Source organism: Solea solea, chromosome 7 (genome assembly GCF_958295425.1).
Source record: "Solea solea chromosome 7, fSolSol10.1, whole genome shotgun sequence".
NCBI classification, from domain to species: Eukaryota; Metazoa; Chordata; class Actinopteri; order Pleuronectiformes; family Soleidae; genus Solea; species Solea solea.
Genome location: NC_081140.1, coordinates 825,245 through 847,136, shown reverse-complemented (window position 1 = coordinate 847,136; position 21,892 = coordinate 825,245). Strand labels below are relative to the sequence as shown.

At 42.0% G+C, this 21,892-nt stretch overlaps 2 protein-coding genes across 7 annotated transcripts in view; one reads left to right on the top strand and one right to left on the bottom strand.

Annotated features, from left to right (window-relative positions):
- sars2 (seryl-tRNA synthetase 2, mitochondrial) overlaps positions 1-11,790 on the bottom strand; it is a 31,881-nt gene extending 20,091 nt beyond the window's left edge. The window contains exons 1-4 of the mRNA XM_058633286.1: positions 11,275-11,790; positions 8,312-8,407; positions 8,091-8,120; positions 7,863-8,003 (exon numbers count right to left, since the gene is read on the bottom strand). Coding sequence (XP_058489269.1) covers positions 7,863-8,003; positions 8,091-8,120; positions 8,312-8,407; positions 11,275-11,535 — 528 coding nt within the window. The 5' untranslated portion in view covers positions 11,536-11,790. The remainder of the gene's footprint in view (positions 1-7,862; positions 8,004-8,090; positions 8,121-8,311; positions 8,408-11,274) is intronic.
- Positions 10,908-21,598, top strand: si:dkey-260j18.2 (uncharacterized protein LOC325231 homolog). 6 transcript variants are annotated; one of them, XM_058633280.1, is made up of 7 exons: positions 10,908-11,200; positions 13,238-13,391; positions 13,803-13,881; positions 14,796-14,875; positions 15,290-15,371; positions 18,312-18,539; positions 18,656-21,598. In XM_058633280.1, the coding sequence occupies exons 2-7, from the start codon at positions 13,238-13,240 to the stop codon at positions 20,151-20,153; spliced, it is 2,121 nt and encodes a 706-aa protein (XP_058489263.1). In that variant the 5' UTR covers positions 10,908-11,200; the 3' UTR covers positions 20,154-21,598. The 6 variants fall into 6 exon arrangements, with proteins under 6 accessions (XP_058489263.1, XP_058489264.1, XP_058489262.1 ...); XM_058633281.1 differs by lacking the exon at positions 10,908-11,200 and adding an exon at positions 11,964-12,415 and having other exon boundaries at positions 14,835-14,875; XM_058633279.1 differs by lacking the exon at positions 10,908-11,200 and adding an exon at positions 11,964-12,415.
- Positions 21,599-21,892: the final 294 nt, after the last annotated feature.

The window sequence follows — 21,892 nt, the reverse complement described above, 5'->3', positions numbered from 1 at the left end:
GATGAAAATATCCTTTATAAAATACAGAAAACTTTATGAGAGATTTCTGAACATGAAAGAAACCGTGCACACAAACATTGATATTAGAAATGGCAGAACCTACAGCTTTCTGTCCTCTAGTCTTCCGAAATTGACAACAGCAATTGACAGTGACTGTTGGATGCAACTTAGCCTTCAGGAATCTGCCATTCAGGGGGCAGCGCAAATACAATACATGATAATGGAGCCAACATGACAGAGGAATGCAAAATCTAAAAGTAAAAATCCCTTGACCACATACTCACCATGTGCATCTCACACATTTTACCTAGTTGGTGTCCATGCAGTCTGGCCTTGCCCAGAAATACAAATATTCTTTGGCTTCATCAATCAGCTGTACAAACTATTCAGTGGCAGCCATCACCGATGGGAAACCTTACAGAGTGTTTTGGGTTGTTCTCTGTCTGTCACACATTGGCGTGCACAGACAGAGGCCATGCACTCAGTGGCAAAGCATTTGCTTGGTGTGATCCAGGTATTAGACATTTATCACTACAGATAACCTCACCAGTGAAGCCAAAACTGAGGCACAAGGCCTTAAGACCTACTTTTAGTTCTTTAATGCCATTTTGCTCCTCATATTTTGGGTCAAGGTGTTCCAATACATACAGTTGAAACCAGAAGTTTACATACACTATATAAAAAGACACATATGTTTTTTTTCTCACTGTCTGACATGAAATCAGACAATCACTTTCCTGTTTTAGGTCCGTTATGATTACCAAAATTATTTCTATTTGCTAAATGCCAGAATAGTGAGAGAAGGATTTTTTTAGACAATTTTTTATTACTTCAAAGTCAGAAGTTTACATACACCAAGATTATTATGCCTTTAAACAATTTGGTAAAGCCCAAATGAAAATGTCATGTCTTTGGAAGCTTCTGATAGGTTTATTGACAACATTTGAGTTAATTAGAGACACACCTGTGGATGTATTTTAAGGCACACCTGAAGACACACTGCTTCTTTGGGTAACACCCGCCCGGTCAAACTACTTCTCCCAAATAATACACTGCAATGCATCAAACCCACGTACCCTGTTTACCACCTCCACACAGCTCACCAAAACCAAGGACAATATCACCTCCACATTTACCACAGACAAATGCAATAACAACTTGTCATTTTTTCACTCCAAAATCCAAACCATCCACACCACACTTCATACCTCTGTCTCAGCTCACCTCCAGAATTTGCCCTCATTATGACCCACCACTGTTTGTCCTCCTTTGCTCCCTTATCTCCCACAGACACTACCAAACTCTTAGACATGAAGCTAAAAACCTGCCATCCCATCCCATAAAGACCCCATACCAGCTCCCCTCCTGAAAGCCTGCATCCCCACTCTCATGCCACTCATCACCACCTTCATAAACTCCTCCCTCAGCTCTGGTATTGTTCCTCCCACTCTCAAACTAGCCACCATCACACCCCTTCTGAAAAAACCTGGCCTGGACCCTGACAACCTGGACAACTTCAGACCCATCTCCAACCTCCCACTCCTATTAAAAATACTGGAACGCGCCATCATTTCACAGCTCTAGCAATATCTCCTCAACTCCAAACTGTTTGAAACATACCAATCCGGTTTTCGCCCCCATCACAGTATAGAAACAGCCCTCCTAAACATCACCAACGACCTCCTCCTCCCGCCGAGTCTGGTTCACTCTCCATCCTCTCCATCCTCCTCCTCCTCCTCCTCCTCGACCTCAATGTAGCATTCGACACCATCGCCCACAGCATCCACCTCCACCGTCTCCAAACCACCGGCATCTCCGGCACAGCACTCTCCTGGTTCTCCTCCTACCTCTCCGACCGCCATCACAACGTTTCCATAAACAACTTCAAATCAAATACCGTCCCAGTCTCAACTGGTGTTCCCCAAGGTTCAGTGCTTCCTTCTCTTCATCATCTACATGCTTCCCCTTGGTCATATTATCCGTCATTATGGACTTCATTTTCACTGATCCTCACCGGACGCAAATCTCTTCTTCCATTGACCCAGAACATCTCCCTCACCATCGACAGCCACTCAGTCACTCCCTCCCCCTCCGCACGCAATCTCAGCGTTATCCTGGACTCCACCCTCTCATTCAAACCCCACATAAACCATATAACCAAAACATAATTTTTCCACCTCCGCACTATAGCCCGTCTCCGTCCCTCCCTTTCACAATCCACTGCAGAAATCCTCATCCACGCCTTCATTACCTCCAGAATCGACTACTGCAATAGCCTCCTTTACGGTCTCCCCTCCTCTCACCTTCAAAAACTACAATATATCCAGAACTCTGCTGCCCGTCTGCTCACCCACACCCACTCCAGGGACCATATCACCCCATCTTCAAAAAACTCCACTGGGTCCCTACCGCATACAATACAAGGTTCTCCTCATCACTTACAAGTCCCTCCATAACCTGGCCCCCTCATATCTCACAACCTCCTCCAACTACACTGTCCCACCCGCCGCCTCAAATCCGCAGACTCCAACCTCCTCACTTCCCTCAGGACAAAGCACCGAACCCTGGGGGACCGAGCCTTCGCTGCTGTCGCCCCCACTCTCAGACTCATTACAGACATTTAAATCACTACTCAAAACCCACCAGTTTAAAACTGCCTACAATTAATTGTTTTACTTCAATCCTGTCCTTTGTTTTTTTTTGTAAAGCGTCTTTGAGTGTCCAGAAAAGCACTATATAAGTATGATGTATTATTATTATTTATTTATTTATTTATTTATTTATTTAACATCATGGGAAAGTCGAAAGAAATCAGCCAAGATATCAGGAAGAGAATTTTGGACTTGCACAAGTCTGATTCATCCTTGGGGGCAATTTCCAGATTGATTCAGAAGCAGTATGCTTCGGGTCATTGTCCATTTGGAAGACCCATTTGCGCCCAAGCTTCAACTTTCTGGCTGATGTCTTGAGATGTTGCTTCAGTATTTCCACATAATGTTCTTTCCTCATGATGCCATCTATTTTGTGAAGTGCACCAATCCCTCCTGCAGCAAAACAACCCCCAACATGATGCTGTCACCCCCGTATTTTTGCAGTTGGGATGGTGTTCTCAGGCTCATGTAACGATGGTCATTATGGCCAAACAGTTTGATTTTAATTTTGTCAGACCACAGGACATGTCTCCAAAAATTAAGCACGTTCATGTCTGGGACACAGAACCCGTCTCCTTCCTGAGCGGTATGATGGCTGTACATTCCCATGGTGTTTATACTTGCGTATAATTGTTTGAAAAGATGAACGTGGCACCTTCAGGCATCTGGAAATTGCACCCAAGGATGAACCAGACTTGTGCAAGTCCACAATTATCTTCGTGATATCTTGTCTGATTTCTTTTGACATTCCCATGATGTTACACAAATAAGCAGTGTGTTTCAGGTGTGCCTTAAAATACTAAATACCGTCTCTAATTAACTCAAATGTTGTCAATAAACCTATCAGAAGCTTCCAAAGACATGACATCTTCATTTGGGCTTTCCCAAATTGTTTAAATGCATAATAATCTTAGTGTATGTAAACTTCTGACTTTGACTCTGAAAAAAAGTAATAAAGAATTGTCTAAAAAAATTCTTCTCTCATTATTCTGGCATTTAGCAAATAGAAATAATGTTGGTAATCCTAACTGACCTAAAACAGGAAAAGTGATTGTCTGATTTCATATCAGACAGTGAGAAAAAAAAGCATATGTGTCTTTTTATATGGTGTATGTAAACTTCTGGTTTCAACTGTAGATGAGAGAAAACTTGCACTTGATGTACAAGCAGATAATATAAAGGAACTGGAGGAGAATATTGCTGGCATGCATGCATTATGGGACAGTTTTCTGACAGGTCCATGGGCATCAAACCCCAGTTAGAAATGAGACAGAGAAAGAGAAAGCAGAAAGGCAAGTGACAGAGAAGCAAAGCACCCTATTCAGAGACCGAGTGCTTCTGTGTGCTGTGGAAATTCAGAGATATGCTACAGGACCGCATCAGCGCATCATGCTTAAAGCTCTCTGTGAAATAAGAATGACCTCACAGACTCACTTGAAGACAAAAACAGCATTTGAAGACGGTGTTGGACCTCTGGACCTACTCTGGAGACCTGTGTGTCCTGCTGCATACTTTGCTGTCTCTGCTTGTGGCTGAAGGTGAGCAGGCCTTCAGTAAAACGAAGACAATAAAAAAAAACGACTTGTACTCTAGCATTTCCCAGGAGTGGTTCAATGGTTTGGCAGTGCATAGAGCACCAACTTACTACGAAACTAGACTTTAAAGAGGAACTAAACCCCTGGCCTGTGGCTAAATGACATAATGACATAAAAGTCACTGCACAGAAATAATACACTATGTAACTGAGATAAGGGCGTCTATACTGGGTACGTAAATAAACAATCGAAGGACACGAATGGCCGGTGTTGTCCCAGGTCTCTGCTATGACACAACTCCTTGGGGAGCCCTATACCGCTCACTGCGAGGCTGACATCGAAGCACTTTCTGAGGGAAGCTCCCCTACCCTTGGACTGCACCCAACAGACTGGTGGAAAGTGAATGGAATAAGGTTCCCCAGGCTTGCCAAGTTAGCATGGAGGTACCTGTGCATCCCTGCAACGTCAGTCCCCTTAGAGCGGGTGCTTTTGTCGGCTGGACTGACAGTCAGCTGCGGTCGCGTCTGACCCCAGAGTAGAGATGCGCAGATGAGCACCCACTGCTAAATATCAATCATCCACCTGAAGCAATGTTTTTTTTTCAACAATTGATACCTGCACCCGCAGGTATTCATTGCCTTTTTAATATAGCCTATAAATAGTGATTTTTAACATAACAAATAATGATTAATCGAAAATCGTCGGCTAATTCTCCCAACGATCGATTAAGAAAATGTAATCAACTGCCCATCATTACTAGCAACATCACTGCACAAAGTTATAGTGCACAAAGTGCACAAAGTGCAGCATGTCAGTCTCCTCTCCTCAATGAATCCACACAGCACATTCTTAATACATCGATAATAAGTGTGTTGTCTTTCTAGACATAATATTGGTTAAACTTTTATTATGATGGGTAGAATTTTATTTGATGAGAGTTCATTTCCTGGCAGTCTCCTAGGGCTGAACGATATATCGTTATCGTATCGATATCTAGATATGAACATTCAAGATATTCATATCGCAAAAGCAACGATATAAACAATATAGATTTTCCCCCGCGCTCGCCCTACATGTACATTTCTGGGACAATAAACTTCATTTTTACGATTGCCCTTGAATGCACCACTGCGGCCAGCCAGCCACAAACCTTATTTCATTCTTGCTGTGGATCGACAGCTGAAGCCAACCAATGACAAACATAGGAGGGCGGGCGGTAGACAGACACTGAGATGCGCAAACACACACACGACATACACAGCGGGAAAGAAAGTGACATGAGCGCGGAAGATAATGCGGCCGGTGGCGATTTTGTGCCAAAACATAAATCATCGTATTTTGGATTTAAAAAGGATGATGTCAACCAGAGCGAGGTGTTGTGCAGGTCGTGCTTGGCAAAAATTGCGACGAAGCAAGGTAGCACAACAAACATGTTTCACCACCTGAAACAACACCATCGCGTGCTGCACGAAGAGTGTATTACAATGAGAGAAACACCGGGGACTTCTCAGTCATCCCAAAAGAAGCCCAAGCAAAGTGTGTTTACTGCAGTCTACTACAGTCGACGTCCACCGGACATAAAGGCGTTACAGACGCTATAACATACCACATTGCAAAAGACATGGTACCCGTGTACACAGTCTCACAGTGAGTTCTCATCAATAAAACTGCACTTTCCATGTGGAAAGTTTCCACAGTCTTTTGTATTATGATGTTTTTATTTTTCTGAAAAATGCTTGGTTTTCACCGAACCCGTAGTCATATCGTATCATATCGATATCGAGATATCTGGCATGAATATCGAGATATGAAATTTTGTCCATATCATTCAGCCCTACAGTCTCCACATGGAAGCAGGCTGATCTGTTCATATGCGTTCCACATTGTCAACGCCACAGAGGCAATGTTGTAAGTACATACACCGAACAAAAATATAAACACAGCACTTTTGTTTTTGCTCCCATTTTTCATGAGCTAAGATCTAAAACAGTTTCTATATACACAGAATCACGATTGCTCTCGAATATTGTTCACAAATCTGTCTAAATCTGTGTTAGTGAGCCCGAGATAATCCATCCTACCTCACAGGTGTGGCATATCAAGATGCTGATTAGACAGCATGAATATTGCAGAAGAGTGCCTTAGGCTGGCCACAATAAAAGGCCACTCTGAAATGGGCAGTTTTATCACACAGCACAATCCATGGAGGTTGCAAGTTTTGAGGGAGCATGTACAATAAGTGGCATGCTGACTGCAGGAACATTGCCCGTGAATTGAAGGTTAATTTCTCTACCATAAGCCCTCTCCAAAGGATTCAGACAATTTGGCAGTACATCCAACCAGCCTCACAACCGCAGACCATGTGTAACCACACCAGCCCAGGACCTCCACATCCAGCATGTTCACCTCCAAGATGGTCTGAGAGCAGCCACCCGAACAGCTGCTGCAACAGTCACTTTGTATGACCGAAGAAGAGGAGTGGACCACAGACCACAATCAACAACCTGATCAACTATATGTGAAGGAGATGTGTTGCACTGCCTGAGGCAAATGGTGGTCACACCTAGGGATGGGAATCGAGAACCGGTTCTTCTTCAGTACCTGTGCGCAGTCAATCGATTCCTCGATTGACTTGTTGCAAATGCGTCATTATGTCACACCATTTGAATTCTTCGCCAGGTTCGTACGTTACGAAGCACGGAAGAGGAATGACCCCAGCTTTGCTCTGCCAAGTGCTACAGGCTCACCTGTAAAGCCTGAGAAACTCTCCTTCAAAAGCAAGGAATCCCTTTATGGTTCACAAGACACATGTTAACAGGCTCAAGCACAAGCTGTTGTGTGAAAAGTATCAGTGATCCAAATAAAAGCTGTCCGATAGCAGTGAATTTGCCCCTGTCGGGCACCTTAAAAATACATTTTTTGTGCCAAATTTGTACTTCGCAGGAGAGAAACTGTGTTTAAAGAAACCCATTAAAACAGTCTTTGAATTTAAAGATACTTTTTCTACATTCATTCCATGATTGTATATAAATAAATGTGTGTTACTTCAGGGTTATTTTCGTGATTAATCGTCTTTAATCGATTGACAGCCCAAATAGACATACATATACATAATATACATACATAAACATACGGAGTCACAGACAAGACACAGACTTTGGATGTTCAGTTGAATACTGTAGGTGCTGTTCCACCGTGTACTCACATCTTGTTGGAAGGCCACAGTCTTTGCATGCGTCATCGCAAGTTTCGCAACATCCTGAACCACAAATTATTTTTGTTGGCCATTTTCGGATGAAAGTTTTGTGTGTGTGTGTGTGTGTGTGTGTGTGTGTCTGTATGCGTCACTCTCTCTGAATAAAACAGGTGCCAAACTGACAGCACGTTCTGATCCGACCCGGGGCGAGATCTCCGAACCGGAGCCTCGTTAATAGCATCCACTCTACTCCTGGGGTCTGTGTCATACAACTTCAGCTTCAAAAATCAAACTATCCCTTTAAAGTCTAAAATATAATATGTTTGGCCGACTACTGGCAAAGATAAAGCAGCTCACATATTTTTTAAGATTTTGTGGACTTGTGTCAGGACCTCATACAGCCACATTTCAAAACACCTCAAGTATCACTTCAACTAACAGACAAATGCTTTGGACAGAGTGTGTGAAAAGTGTACTAACCACGTCAGGGTGTGTGGTGTTTGGCAGCCTGAGCGCTTGAATGTAATGCTCCTGATCCAGCTCAGTCTCTTTAGCACAGAGCTGATTGAGCCGGTTGCGGATCTCTCGACCCTCCTGTAGAGCATGGGTGTACTCTGAGAGCTGTAGGATAAAAAGGGAATCAGATGAATGTAATTTACCTCTGACATTAGAGATTTGCTGGAATGGAAATCTGCAGCTGGAACTTACATTGGGCAGAATTTTCTTGTCATAGCTGTTCTGTGAGGAAATGAGAAAATGGTTAAACAAACCTAAAGCAAGAAGATGGAGATTTATAGGGATGATTCAGAAAACATTTAAAACTAAATTCAGTCTTTTTAATCAATTAACATTAAAAACAACTGACAAAACAAGCATCTTATAGAAAGTGTAAGGTGGTGAAAAGCACTGATGTAAAAACCTTTACTGACCACTAGTGTTCTGACCGAGTCACTGATGCGTTTCTTCAGGTTCTCCAACTCCGAGATTTCTGTCCTCAGTGCCTGAAGTTCCTGCCACACACATACCTATAGTGTGGACACCCACACACATACATAGAGTGAGATGACAGAATAATTTTAAAAAGTTGCCATGAGACAAAAAAAAAATATTCAGTTCAAATGACTAATGTTTCCTTGTCTTATCCTTGTTTTGTTTATCAACTGTACATGTCAGTTAAAACATTTAGAAGACATGACAATCAACATTATTCATTGATTTTGTAATTAATCGTCAACTATTTTAATAATTGATTAATTGGTTTGAGTGTTTTTGAATAATTAATTCATGCTATGATTTTTCAGCTTGTCAAAAGTGAATATTTTCTGGTTTCAACAACCTATATTTTAGAATGTTTCTCCAGCTCCAGATGTGCCCAATCAGAGATTGAAGAGATGTTCCCCCGACCAAACCTGTAATGTTGTTGTTGTGTTTTCTGTAATGTTGTTGTGTTTTCTGTAATGTTGTTTTCTGAAATGTTGTTGTGTTTTCTGTAATGTTGTTTTCTGAAATGTTGTGTTTTCTGTAATGTTGTTCTCTGTAATGTTGTGTTTTCTGTAATGTTGTTGTGTTTTCTGTAATGTTGTTTTCTGAAATGTTGTTGTGTTTTCTGTAATGTTGTTTTCTGAAATGTTGTGTTTTCTGTAATGTTGTTCTCTGTAATGTTGTGTTTTCTGTAATGTTGTTGTGTTTTCTGTAATGTTGTTGTGTTTTCTGTAATGTTGTTTTCTGAAATGTTGTTGCGTTTCTGTAATGTTGTCTTTTCTGTAATGTTGTCTTCTGAAATGTTGTTTTCTGAAATGTTTTCTGAAATGTCGTGTTTTCTGTAATGTTGTTTTCTGACATGTCGTGTTTTCTGTAATGTTGTTGTGTTTTCTGTAATGTTGTTCTCTGTAATGTTGTTTTCTGTAATGTTGTTGATTTCTGTAATGTTGTTTTCTGTAATGTTGTTTTCTGTAATGTGTTTTCTGTAATGTTGTTGTGTTTTCTGTAATGTTGTTCTCTGTAATGTTGTGTTTTCTGTAATGTTTTCTGAAATGTTGTTTTCTGAAATGTTGTGTTTTCTGTAATGTTGTTTCTGTAATGTTTTCTGTAATGTTGTTCTGTGTAATGTTTTTTTCTGTAATGTGTTTTCTGTATTGTTGTGTTTTCTGTAATGTTGTGTTTTCTGTAATGTTCTGTTTTCTGTAATGTTGTTTTCTGTAATGTTCTGTTTTCTGTAATGTTGTTTTTTCTGTAATGTTGTCTTTTCTGTAATGTTGTTTTCTGAAACGGTTTTCTGTAATGTTGTTTTCTGAAATGTCGTGTTTTCTGTAATGTTATGTTTTCTGTAATGTTGTTCTCTGTAATGTTTTTTTCAGTAATGTTGTGTTTTCTGTAATGTTGTGTTTTCTGTAATGTTGTGTTTTCTGTAATGTTGTTTTCTGAAATGTTGTTTTCTGAAATGTTCTGTTTTCTGTAATGTTATTTTCTGAAATGTTCTGTTTTCTGTAATGTTATTTTCTGAAATGTTGTGTTTTCTGTAATGTTGTTGTGTTTTGTGTAATGTTGTGTTTTCTGTAATGTTGTTGTGTTTTGTGTAATGTTGTGTTTTCTTTAATGTTCTGTTTTCCGTATGTTTTCTGTAATGTTGTTGTGTTTTGTGTAATGTTGTGTTTTCTGTAATGTTGTTGTGTTTTGCCCTTTAGGGCCACCGTAACTGTAAACTAATTACAATTGTTAAATTGTACATCCAGAAATGAATAACTAAGAAATGAGGTTCTGCCTCATTAGGTTTAGGTTGTGGTCTCCATGATGACTACTGTAAATGAAAAGGTTTATGTCAGAAAAGGTCTTGAATAGGTTACAAATATACACCCACACAGTTTTGATAACCTATTAATTGTTCGATAAATTTGAACAGCCGTAACAATGCGTTACCACTAAACAGTTGATACCTAACATGAACCTAACCACAATGTAAATCTTTAAATTTAACTAGTTTCTCAGACATGAGGCCCTTCCGGAGCCTGGGGCCCATTTCAGAAAGCAGGTTCATCAAACTCTGAGTTAAAACCTTAACTGTAGGTTGACCAACACTGAGCTGTCAAACTCTGAGTTTTGGGTTCCAGAGCAGCTGATGTCAACAGTGACATGACGTCTACAGTACCAGAGAGTGTCTACAGTGATGATGAGCCTACAGTGACATAATCTGACAGAGTGTTAATTAGTGTACAGTCACAGTGTTGTCCACATCCATGATATATTCATCATAAAAGCGGTTATATCAAGTCCTTGCTAATGAAGTAACCATGGTGCGAACATGGGGGAGCCAGGGGGGTCTCAGTCCCCCTTAATGAGACATGAGCTCCCCTGGAAACACGATTTGTGAGATCTGTAAAATATTGTTTTTTGATTGATGTGATTCAGATGTGATGCGTGTGTGGAGGTTGGTTATGTGGCGATATGCGCTGACTTAAGGCAAGTAGAGGTACAGACTTGTAATAATGGATGTGTTGAGTTGAGTAGCTACTTTTCTTTGTCGTGGAGATGCAACCTTAACCGTGTTGTGCCGTGCCGAGGCGAGTAGAGTCCTCGCTGTGAGGCACCCACAAGCGTCCGTCCCGCATGAATGAGGAAATGAGACGGAGTGTCAGACAGCTGCCAGCGAGCAGGTTAGGTTTACGGAGTATGTTGTCAGGGTAACTGACTAAGAGTTAAACTGAACTGGCTTTGTGAAACCGAAAAACCAGAGTTAGCTAACTCGGTGTTTCCACTAAACCTACTTTCTGAAACGGGCCCCGGGGTTTTGTTTCTTCTTGGGGACTAGCGGTCCTGACAAGGTCAGTGTTTATGGCAAAATGAATAAATAAATAACGTGGTAAGAGGTAACAAATACAGCTATGTACACACTTACAATCTTGTCGACGTCGTCTGCGCACAGGTCCCCCTTCCTGTTCTCCACATTAGCTCTGACTGTGTCAGTGTGCTCACACACCGCTCTCATGTCCAGCTCGGGTTTGTCGCTGTAGCCTTCACGGACATGTTCGTATAAACTGCTCCGGGCTCCGTGACAGTAGCGCTGCAGTTTCATCAACACACTGCTCCTCCACAGCGTCTTCAACACAGAGTGACCGCTGTTTCTCACAGTCACAACCATGCTGATCAACGTCGCCATGTTTGTCTTGTGGTTCGTGTTGCATTTGCGTGGTGTCGGAATAATTCGACTACTAAGAAGTGCGGAGTCGTTCACACACTTCCAACACGTACATTGAGTTGAACGATAGCAAATTCGATTACTACAGACAATTTTAAATGCTTAGCCTATATATTTATGATTTACTATGTCCAATGAAATCAAGGCGCAGTTTCTACCTGTACAAGGCATTCGTGTTTCCTTGAATGCAACACGAATGCGGAAATAATGAATTCATTAAAATACAGACATAACTAAACAAAGCATGGTCAATACATCGTTTTGACATATTATTTACAATATTCAAAATCCTTTTTTTACAGCAGTAAATAATGGAGTGATAATGGAGTAAACCATGTTGTAATTGAAGCAGCGATATAAAAACGACTCAGCTCCAAAAAACGTCACGAGCCAAAGGTCAGCCAATCAGATGAGCGGAAGTTTAACGTTGCGGTAATCCGGTTCAGACATGACAAGTGCGGCCGACTGAACCTCAACTCAGTCTCCGATTTTCCAGTAAAACTAGAATATCTAGTGTATCAGCACAGAGCCGGGTCCGTGTGCACACTGCCATGGTGGACTGACAAATGTCGGAACGAGAATAGTTTCCTCCGGAGCAGAACTGGTGCTTTGTGAGCGTGTAGTAGCTCCGTCAGTTGGCAGTGATGTTGCTCACTGAGCCGCTGGAGCAACAGCGAGCAGCCTCTCCTCTGTAGGCCGACCGAGCCCTCCACACTAACCGAATGGGAACCCGGGAACTATTCAGAAACTTGAGCTAATACGCGGCGAGCCTACCTCAACAATTCCTGCTAAAAGTGAGACCACAACAGCTTTCACGGTGGAAACAAGAAGAAGAGCGAAGGTAATGAGGGCGATAAAAAAATCAGCTTGTCACCGGCGAAGAGATGCTACAGCAGCAGCAGCAACAGCAGCAACAACAGCAGCAGCCTGCTGTGTTTGTATGCGTCTTATTGTGGCGAGTCATTCAGGAATTCATTGTTCATCTGGTCTAATGAAAAGGGAATGATATTGTGGAAATAGGGTGTGTTGAAGCTGTAGTAGGTAATATAAGATAAAGCGGTACATGCTCCTGACATGTGACCCCATGAACTGTATTGGCAGACGTCGTTTTAAGATGTTTACTTGGAACTCAGACCACCCCCACAGAAATGTACAACAACGTACTTACAGAAGTTAATGGTGAGGGTCAGTTATATCTACTGTTCATGCAATTACAGTTAAGGTAGAGGTTTGTCTACTGATTATTACATGTTGTCATTGAAATGACAACCAACCAAAGGATCTGCTTCCAAATTGCAACTACTTAATTTAAAGAAATACAGTCAATTAAGTTCCTGCTAAAAATAAATGTCAGTCTAATTTCCACAACTGTGTTAGATCTCACATTCCATTCCAGCTGCGATGATTTCTCATCGCAGCGAGTTTGCCCTCATTCGTATGTCTTCTTCGGGTACTGAGTTCTACACATGTGCGACCAGTTGACCTCTTCACATAACCCCAAACATCGACCATAACCATGCCTACGCTACGCTAAACAGGCCTCTATCTGTAATACAAAGACCTGTTTCTAGCATATAGATAGGAGATAGGTAATGTATGCAGTGTTTGCTCACTTCAAACACACATGATGATCCACGTCTGCTTTGTATGTGCATGCATCCAGATGAACGCTGTGCGAGGGGGCACAGTAACCTGGCGTCCCCAGCCATGGCAGGATGGGGATGGGGGTGGAGGAGAGCCTCTGTCAGACTCTGACTCAGAGGAGGAGGACTTCCCCGATGACAGCACCACCCCATTAGGGGACTACATCACACATGGTGAGTGAGACAGAAAACAACTCAAGACGACGTTGATGAGAAGACCTGTCCTCCCTCATCTTTGAGTCTTATTTTCTCTACAAACTGTCACTCCAGACCCAACACAGATTTTACTGCACCTTATATTTACTTAATATAGTTTTTTTTATTATTTCTTTTTAAATATTTACATTTTCTTTTTGTGGTATTTTAAGCTATGGTTATGAATGTGTACTGTATGTAGACACAGGTGTGGGTGATGTGTGTTTGAGCCATTGGGGAGTGGGGATGGGCACTTTATTTATATTATTTTAATGCGGCTGACAGAGCAGTTTGCTCTTATGAGGTTGGGTTGTATGAACTGCAATATTAAATGTATATCTATCTATATCTCCCCTACTTGTGTCCTCACCTTTTTCTCTATTGTTTCAGGACTGAAACAGCTTCTGGATGCTCAGCAGCTGTGTGATGTTACTCTACTTGTAGAGGGGAAGAAGTTCATGTGTCACAGGTATTTTGTGCCAGGCTTCCCGTATCTTACAGATGGAATTGATAAAGTACCAGAAATAATCAACGTTTTAATGATAAAAATAAATTACCTTAAAATCAGCATATTCACGCCTTTTAATTCATGTATGTGCTCTTTAAAAGGGATACATGATGTTATCAGCTTGATATTGGTATTGGCCAATATTGGCTTTCAAATGTTTTAAACGATATCGGCAAACAATAAACAGTAGGCTGAATATGTTGCTACCTTCTTGATGTCTTTCTATGCTTGTGGCCTTACTATTATTTTTTAAAACGTATTTATTTGGACAATGAAGAACATTTATATTTACATCTGCTGTGACATGAGTATGCAAAATATCACTTTAGGTGTGCGTGTGTGTCGGTTATCGGCCCAAGAACTCCCAATATGACTACATATTGGATATTGGCAAAAAGAACAATCTCATGCATCCGTACTCTGTAATGTAGTAATAATAATAATAATAATAATAAAACCAACAGAACCTTTCAAGAGTGTAAAGTATTACACTCTTGAAAGGTTCTGTTGGTTACATTATTATATTGCACAGCTGAATGTATTACCTGCAATGACAGTAAAATAACAGTTACTTAACATTTGAGTGACATTCGCCTCAACAATTGCCCATTTTAACTAATTTGACTCTCCATGGTGCCACTGTGGTGGCTCCACTAGATGATGAAAGACACAAATTATTTGCCGGATTCATCTATAAAGTAGTATAGGCTCACTTTACATTTAAACTGAGAAGAGAAATTCAGCTTAGTGTACGGCAATTAAAAGTTGTTTTTAGATTTGTACTTAAAGTAATACAGGGAATTATTTTAGATTTATGACTCTCAAGCGCCCCCACAGTTGCCGAGTCTAATTGCACTGTCGTAAATACCACTCAGACACCATGACATGCCCCCTCCTCCTCCACTGCTCCTCAGATCAGCACAATGTTACAGAAACAACGATGTCACCCAAAAAGGTACAGTCATTTTTCATGTTTTTTCAGAAATACACATAAAATTAACAAATCATAGCAAATCATTTATCAGACCTGTAGCTTTAGCTGTGGAGGCGTTGCAGAAGTATAATATATAAATGAGCTGAGAGTCATGGACTCACTGAAAACACGTCATTTATAGGTGAGCTCATAGAAGCTATGGCTGCAGGAAAAACGTGACATTCATGTACATCATGAACACTGTTCAGCACGTGCTGCATGAATTATCATGGTTTTATGGAGTCATATCACAGATATTAACCACAGATCAATTGAGTGTAGTTTGCAAATGAGCTTGTGTTCAATTATAATTTGTAGTTTATTCAAAATAAATAACTTGCAGTATAAAAGTGGTTAGAACTTTTCACAACTTTCTTTCTCATGGTTTTATTATAGGATTACTCCTCACCTCTCAGCAGCAGCTCTTCAGAGGCAGAGACAACGACCACAACCCTGAACCTGGATATAAGCAGCAGCAGTACAGACACTTTGTTTACTGATAGCATGATTTAAGCAGCAGCAGTACAGACACTCTGTTTACTGATAGCATGATTTAAGCAGCTAAGCAGCAGCAGTACAATACAGACACTTTGTTTACTGATATCATGGATTCAAGCAGCAGCAGTACAGACACTCTGTTTACTGATAGCATGGATTCAAGCAGCAGCAGTACAGACACTCTGTTTACTGATAGCAATGATTTAAGCAGCAGCAGTACAGACACTCTGTTTACTGATAGCAATGATTTAAGCAGAAGCAGTACAGACACTTTGTTTACTGATAGCATGATTTAAGCAGCAGCAGTACAGACACTTTGTTTACTAATAGCACGGATTCAAGCAGCACCAGTACAGACACGTTGTTTACTGATAGCATGGATATAAGCAGCAGCAGCAGTACAAACACTCTGTTTGCTGATAGCAATGATTTAAGCAGCAGTACAGACACTTTGTTTACTGATAGCATGATTTAAGCAGCAGCAGTACAGACACTTTGTTTACTGATAGCATGATTTAAGCAGCAGCAGTACAGACACTTTGTTTACTGATAGCATGGATATAAGCAGCAATAGTACAAACACTCTGTTTGCTGATACATGGATATAGGCAGCAGCAGTACAGACACTCTGTTTACTGATAGCATGATTTAAGCAGCAGCAGTACAGACCCTCTGTTTACTGATAACATGGATTCAAGCAGCAGCAGTACAGACCCTCTGTTTACTGATAACATGGATTCAAGCAGCAGCAACAGTACAGATACTCTGTTTACTGATAGCATGGATACAAGCAACAGCAGTACAGACACTTTGTTTACTGATATCATGGATTCAAGCAGCAGCAGTACAGACACTCTGTTTACGTATAGCATGATTTAAGCAGCAGCAGTACAGACACTTTGTTAACTGATAAAATGATTTAAGCAGCAGTAGTACAGACACTCTGTATACTGATAGCATGATTTAAGCAGCAGCAGTACAGACACTCTGTTTACTGATAGCATGGATTCAAGCAGCAGCAGTACAGACACTCTGTTTACTGATAGCTTGGATATAAGCAGCAGCAGTACAGACACTCTGTTTACTGATAGCATGGATATAGGCAGCAGCAGTACAGACACTTTGTTTACTAATAGCATGGATATAAGCAGCAGCAGTACAAACACTCTGTTTGCTGATAGCATGGATATAGGCAGCAGCAGTACATACACTTTGTTTACTGATAGCATGGATATAAGCAGCAGCAGCAGTACAGACACTTTGTTAACTGATAGCATGGATATAAGCAGCAGCAGTACAGACAGTCTGTTTACTGGTCATTTCAAGCTGCTGTGTTTGGAAAATAAGGCATAATATCCTGATCTCACATACACTGACTTCAGACTGCACTACCTAATGTAGAAAAAAATAAAACTCTTATAGCCAGATGTAAATTTATAGAATTAATTATACTTTATATTGTTTTGTTTTAATTATTTAATTCAGTAAATACAGTAAGCTTTTTTCTACATGTTCTTACTTTTTGCTGTTAACCACAATTGTTTTACCAATATTTATTTCAGAATTTGGGCATTGAGAAATCAAACTTTGTTATGGATATTAACTTCTTTTCAATCACTTTGTGTCTTTCTTACTATGACTACAGTCTAGTGGCAAAGAAAAATATTGTGAAAAGTATGCAAATGGATGTAATCTAAATGTACACCAAGTCTTTCACATAATGCAAAAAGTCAGCAACCACTTGTATGATAATAAATGATCCCTCTCAAAAACAATGACTGCTGTATCTACAGAAGCAAGTGGTACATGGAAAATTCAATGCATCAGGCTTGTCTAAATGTTCTTTAGCATTGTGAGGACGCAGGAGAGGTTTTCTTCCATGAAGACCATATTTGTGCAGGTGTCGGTTGAACAGTTGAACAGTGTACCACAACTCCAGTGTCTGCCAAGTTTCCCTGGACGTCTCTTGCAGTCAAGCAGGGATCCTACGAGCAGTTCTCTCTGATATTCTTCTTGGTCGTCCAGACCTTGTTTTCCTGTTAACTGCCATTTCTTAATTACATTCCGATCAGAGGAAATTGGTACCTGAAAATGCCTTGCTGGCATCAATAATTTTCAGTTTCAGAAAGCAGCTTTGAATGGTCATCAAGACTTGAAACACATGTAAAATTCAGACCATCTTCAGACCTGAAAACCTCTACGCATTTTGACTACGCGAAACGGGAATGGCGGCGTTCAGTTCGTCTGTGTATGTCCACCAGTGCAGCAACCCACAGGCTAACTTTAGCAACTTTAGCCTGCTGGAAAAAGACAACTTCAACCAATCATTGTGAGTGTAGCAAATGTAGAGCCGGCGAGACGCCAAATTGCAAGTGACGAAATCGGTTTATCCCTCTCTGTCCATCTTGAAAGTCTCGCTGGTTTTCGACGGGAGGATGGTGCTGAACCTGGACCTGGTCTGAGAATGTGAAATTGTGAAGAGCGTTAATTTTAATTACAGAAATGGGAACTTCTGGATGAAATTTAACGTTAATGACCACTTTAACGCCACAATTCAAGAAATGTAACACTAATAAGATCTTTTAGGTCCTTTATTCGTCCTGCAGTGAGGACATTTACAGTAATGGCAGAAAGCAGCGATAGGCTGCCACACAGGAGACACCTGCAGCCTGTTTCCAATGTGTGCCCTAGGACAGAAACAGATCAGGAACAGTTTCACGCAAGAAATAATACTAGAGAAACAATACGGAGAGTGTGTGAGAGTTAGTGAACCTAAACAGAAGACAATATGTAACCCCCTGTTGAATATCTGTAAGCATCTGAGCGATGCATATTAATTATGTATCTTGCAGTTTTAATATTGAACTGAATACCACAGAAAATGCTACCTTTTATACTCCTCTCTTTGTCCTCTCCTCAGAGTCCTCTTGGCTGCTGTGAGTCCCTACTTCCGGGCCATGTTCACCAGCCCTCTGGTGGAGTCCCGTCTCACAGAGATCCGTCTGGAAGAGGTGACGCCATCTGTCATGGAGACTGTCATCCAGTTTGTTTACACTGGTGAAGCGGGGCTCTCTCTGGACACGGCTGAGGATCTGTTTGTGGCGGCCAACCGGCTTCAAGTCATGCCCCTTCAGGACCTGTGTTCCAGGTGAATCTGCTGATCAGAACTTAAAAAATCATTTATTCTTACCTTTTACTCTGAAAACTCATTTGTTTTTTCTTTTCATCCCCGTCTGTATTTTCTTTTCCCTCCTTTCTGTCCAGGTTTCTGTTTGAGCACCTCTCAGTAGATAACTGCCTGGGGATGTACTCTCTGGCGCGGTCTCACCACGACCAACTGCTGCTGCGTGCCTCCCTCCGGCTGGTTGCCCAGCACTTCCCCCGGGTTGCGCGGCAGAAAGACTTTCTTTTACTTGACCATGGCACTTTAGGAAGCCTTCTCAGTTCAGACCGCCTGGGTGTGGACTCTGAGGCCGAGGTATATGATGCAGCACGTCGCTGGGCAGAGCACCAGCCCTTGGACCGCTACGCTCACATGCCTGCACTGCTTCACCACCTGCGGCCGGGGCTGCTGTCCCAAGAAGAGAGCCGAAGACTGAGCCAGGAGTTGGGACCCGCTGCAGCAGGTGAGGGCCTTGGGGGGCCCCTGAGACCACGGGAGGGAATGTTTGAGAAAAAGATAGTCTGCGTGGACTTGACACCCCGGGAAGATGAGAATTTAGCCTCAAGAGACTACACAGTGGACTGCTTTGATCCTCGAACAGGGAAGTGGGAGAAGTTGGCAGCACTGGGATCCCTTGTCAGTCCGGGCTGCACTGCAATGGGTGACCGGCTGTTTGTAGCTGGTGGAATCCTGCGGACAGGCTCTGTGTCTTCAGCCGTGCATGAATATGATGCTGTTTTGGACCATTGGATAGAGCGACCATCAATGGTCCAGCCCAGGGCCATGCTCGGTCTGCTGGGCTGTGGAGAGTCCCTCTATGCTTTGGGTGGCAGTAACCGCTCGGCCCTGTTGGACTCAAGTGAAACCTTGGAGCTGTCGACACTACAGTGGATTCCGGGGCCTCGGCTGCCGCTCCCGCTGCGTGCCTTTGCCTGTGCAGCATTACGTGGCCGACTCTACCTTCTGGGTGGAACCACGCTAGAACAGAACCGGGCTGTAGTCCACTCAGGAGTGCTTATTTATCACACCCTAACTGACTGCTGGACACGTGTGGCTCTGGAATCCGGCGCCACCTGCCTTGCTGGAGGAGTCGCAGTGCGAGGAGGAGTCTGTGCAATTGGTGGATACATGAGGGACACGACTAAGTTCCTGGATGGAAACTACACTAACCTGGAGACTTTGGACGCGACTGGGCGTGTTTTGTTTTTCAAAGAGGGCAGGGGTTCCGGGGTAGAGAGGGAGGTGACTGGTGGAGGAGTGATGGTAACTGCAGAGCAGCGTGGGGGTGCTAGTGGGGGAAGTGATCGAGCTCCAAGCCCTGTGGTATTTCCCGGGCTGCCACGGCGGATAGCAGCTGGGGGCGTGGCCAGGTGGAAAAGGAGGATTTATGTGCTCGGTGGGGAAAACGGCTCACGGTTCTATGACAGCGTGTACTGTTGGAAGCCTGGCTGGCGCAGCTGGGTCCAGAGGCGTGAAAAGCTGCCCGGGGATACAGGAGGAGTTAGCCAGTTTGGGTGTACGACTCTAAAATTCCCCAAGAAACATATCCTGTCCAGACTGAGACTAGCCAAAGAAAACTGCAAGAAGGCCATTGAGTAGTTTGACAGGGACCAGTGTGAGTGAAGGGAAGGCAGCCATTACTGTGACACAGAGGCATGGTCCTGGCTGAGTTTTGAACTATGAAGAAACTATTTTGTACCAATAGAGTGCAGCCACAGAGTAGTTTAATAACGACCTGGAAATTAAAAGATCTTATGACATGTATTTCGGATTGTTAGAGCAAGTGGAGCCAGAAACTGGATTTAAATAGGCACAAAGCACCTAAATCCACTAGCTGTCATAACAGTGAAGTCGTCTAAGAGAAACAGCAGAGTAATGTCAGCTTTTTGACGCGGTACATTTTTTGGGGGCTTTTGGAGAATCATTTTTCATGCTGTGAAGTTTGCGGCAGTTCAGTCATATTTGTGATGACTGGCTTTGTATCACTGATTTGTCTGAACTGAAAGTTCAGGTTTTTTGACGTGAACTTTGTATGAGGTACTGACACATAGTCTGTCGGACTGCGCTGTGTGCAGGCGCACTCTAACTAAAAAACATAGCTGCCAATGTGGATGTGAGCATTGACACCTTTCCTATTTACTCTGCATTTACTATTGTTTTCAGTTTTTTTGTAAAGCGAAATATTTGAAAATTCATGGATAACAACTATATTTTTGCGTTCTTGCACGTATACACACACACACACACACACACTACAATAGCTATATACACACGGTGCTGAGATTACACCCTGTGTAACTAGCAAAGATTTGTGTTCACTTTCATTTCATTATAGATTGTTTAAGAGATCACCAGATGTGTTATTTTGTCATTTTCAGATTTATGAAGCTAATAGCAGCTCCTTTGTCCTCGTGACAGTGAGTAGTTTACAGACTACAAACTGTTTCTAGTTAGTCACTTATTGTGAGATAAACTTATTCTGTACGTATCCAAGATTTTAATAAGTGAGCTTTTTGTTGAAGGTCTAAAATCTTTTATCTTTGTGTCCCCATTGGCAGCCATGCCTAGAGTGAGAGTGAGCATCTGTCCACACTGAATGATTGAGCAGTGAACATCTCACCTTTTGATTGTGGAGCACATTTTAACTTATGAGAGTGTCTCAGGTGCATCTCACACAAGCACACACCTGTTGCCTATTGTTTTCCAAGGAAACACATTTCACAACAAAACATATGGTAAAAATTATCTTTCGCCACAGTTTCCCCATCTTCATCCAGGTTTCAAAGTAAAAGCACAACAGCAATTGAGTTCCACAGAGCTGTATTGTGAAATATTTGCAGGCCTGAAGGATGTGTGGCTTCATACTGAAGAGTCCTATATATAAAAAAAAAAAAGGAGACCCTATAAATGTGACCTACACACACTGCACACACATCCAGTGTGTCTCCGCCCCCTGGGTCCTGGTGTAGGCGGCACCCGCAGCACAAGCAGCACTGAATATGTGTCGATGCCTCAGAGACGTCAATAAAGTTCCAGTTTTTTCACTCGTCTCCTCCTCTTCCTGTGTTGCTGCTCTCTTGCTATATTTTTTTACGTTTGTCATACAGTTCATCAGACCTGCGTGGTTGCAAAAATAGAACTAAATGCAATAATGGGCGATACACAAACATTTAATGTGAGGGGTCATATCCCATAATATAACATTAAAGTTGCAGTAGGCAGGTTCTCTGGAACTTTTTGGGATCACAGATCTCAGTTTTGAGCTCCTGATCAGATGAGCACAGACAGATGCACTCATTACCTGCATGTTTTCATCTGTAAATCGTAAGCTGTAAATT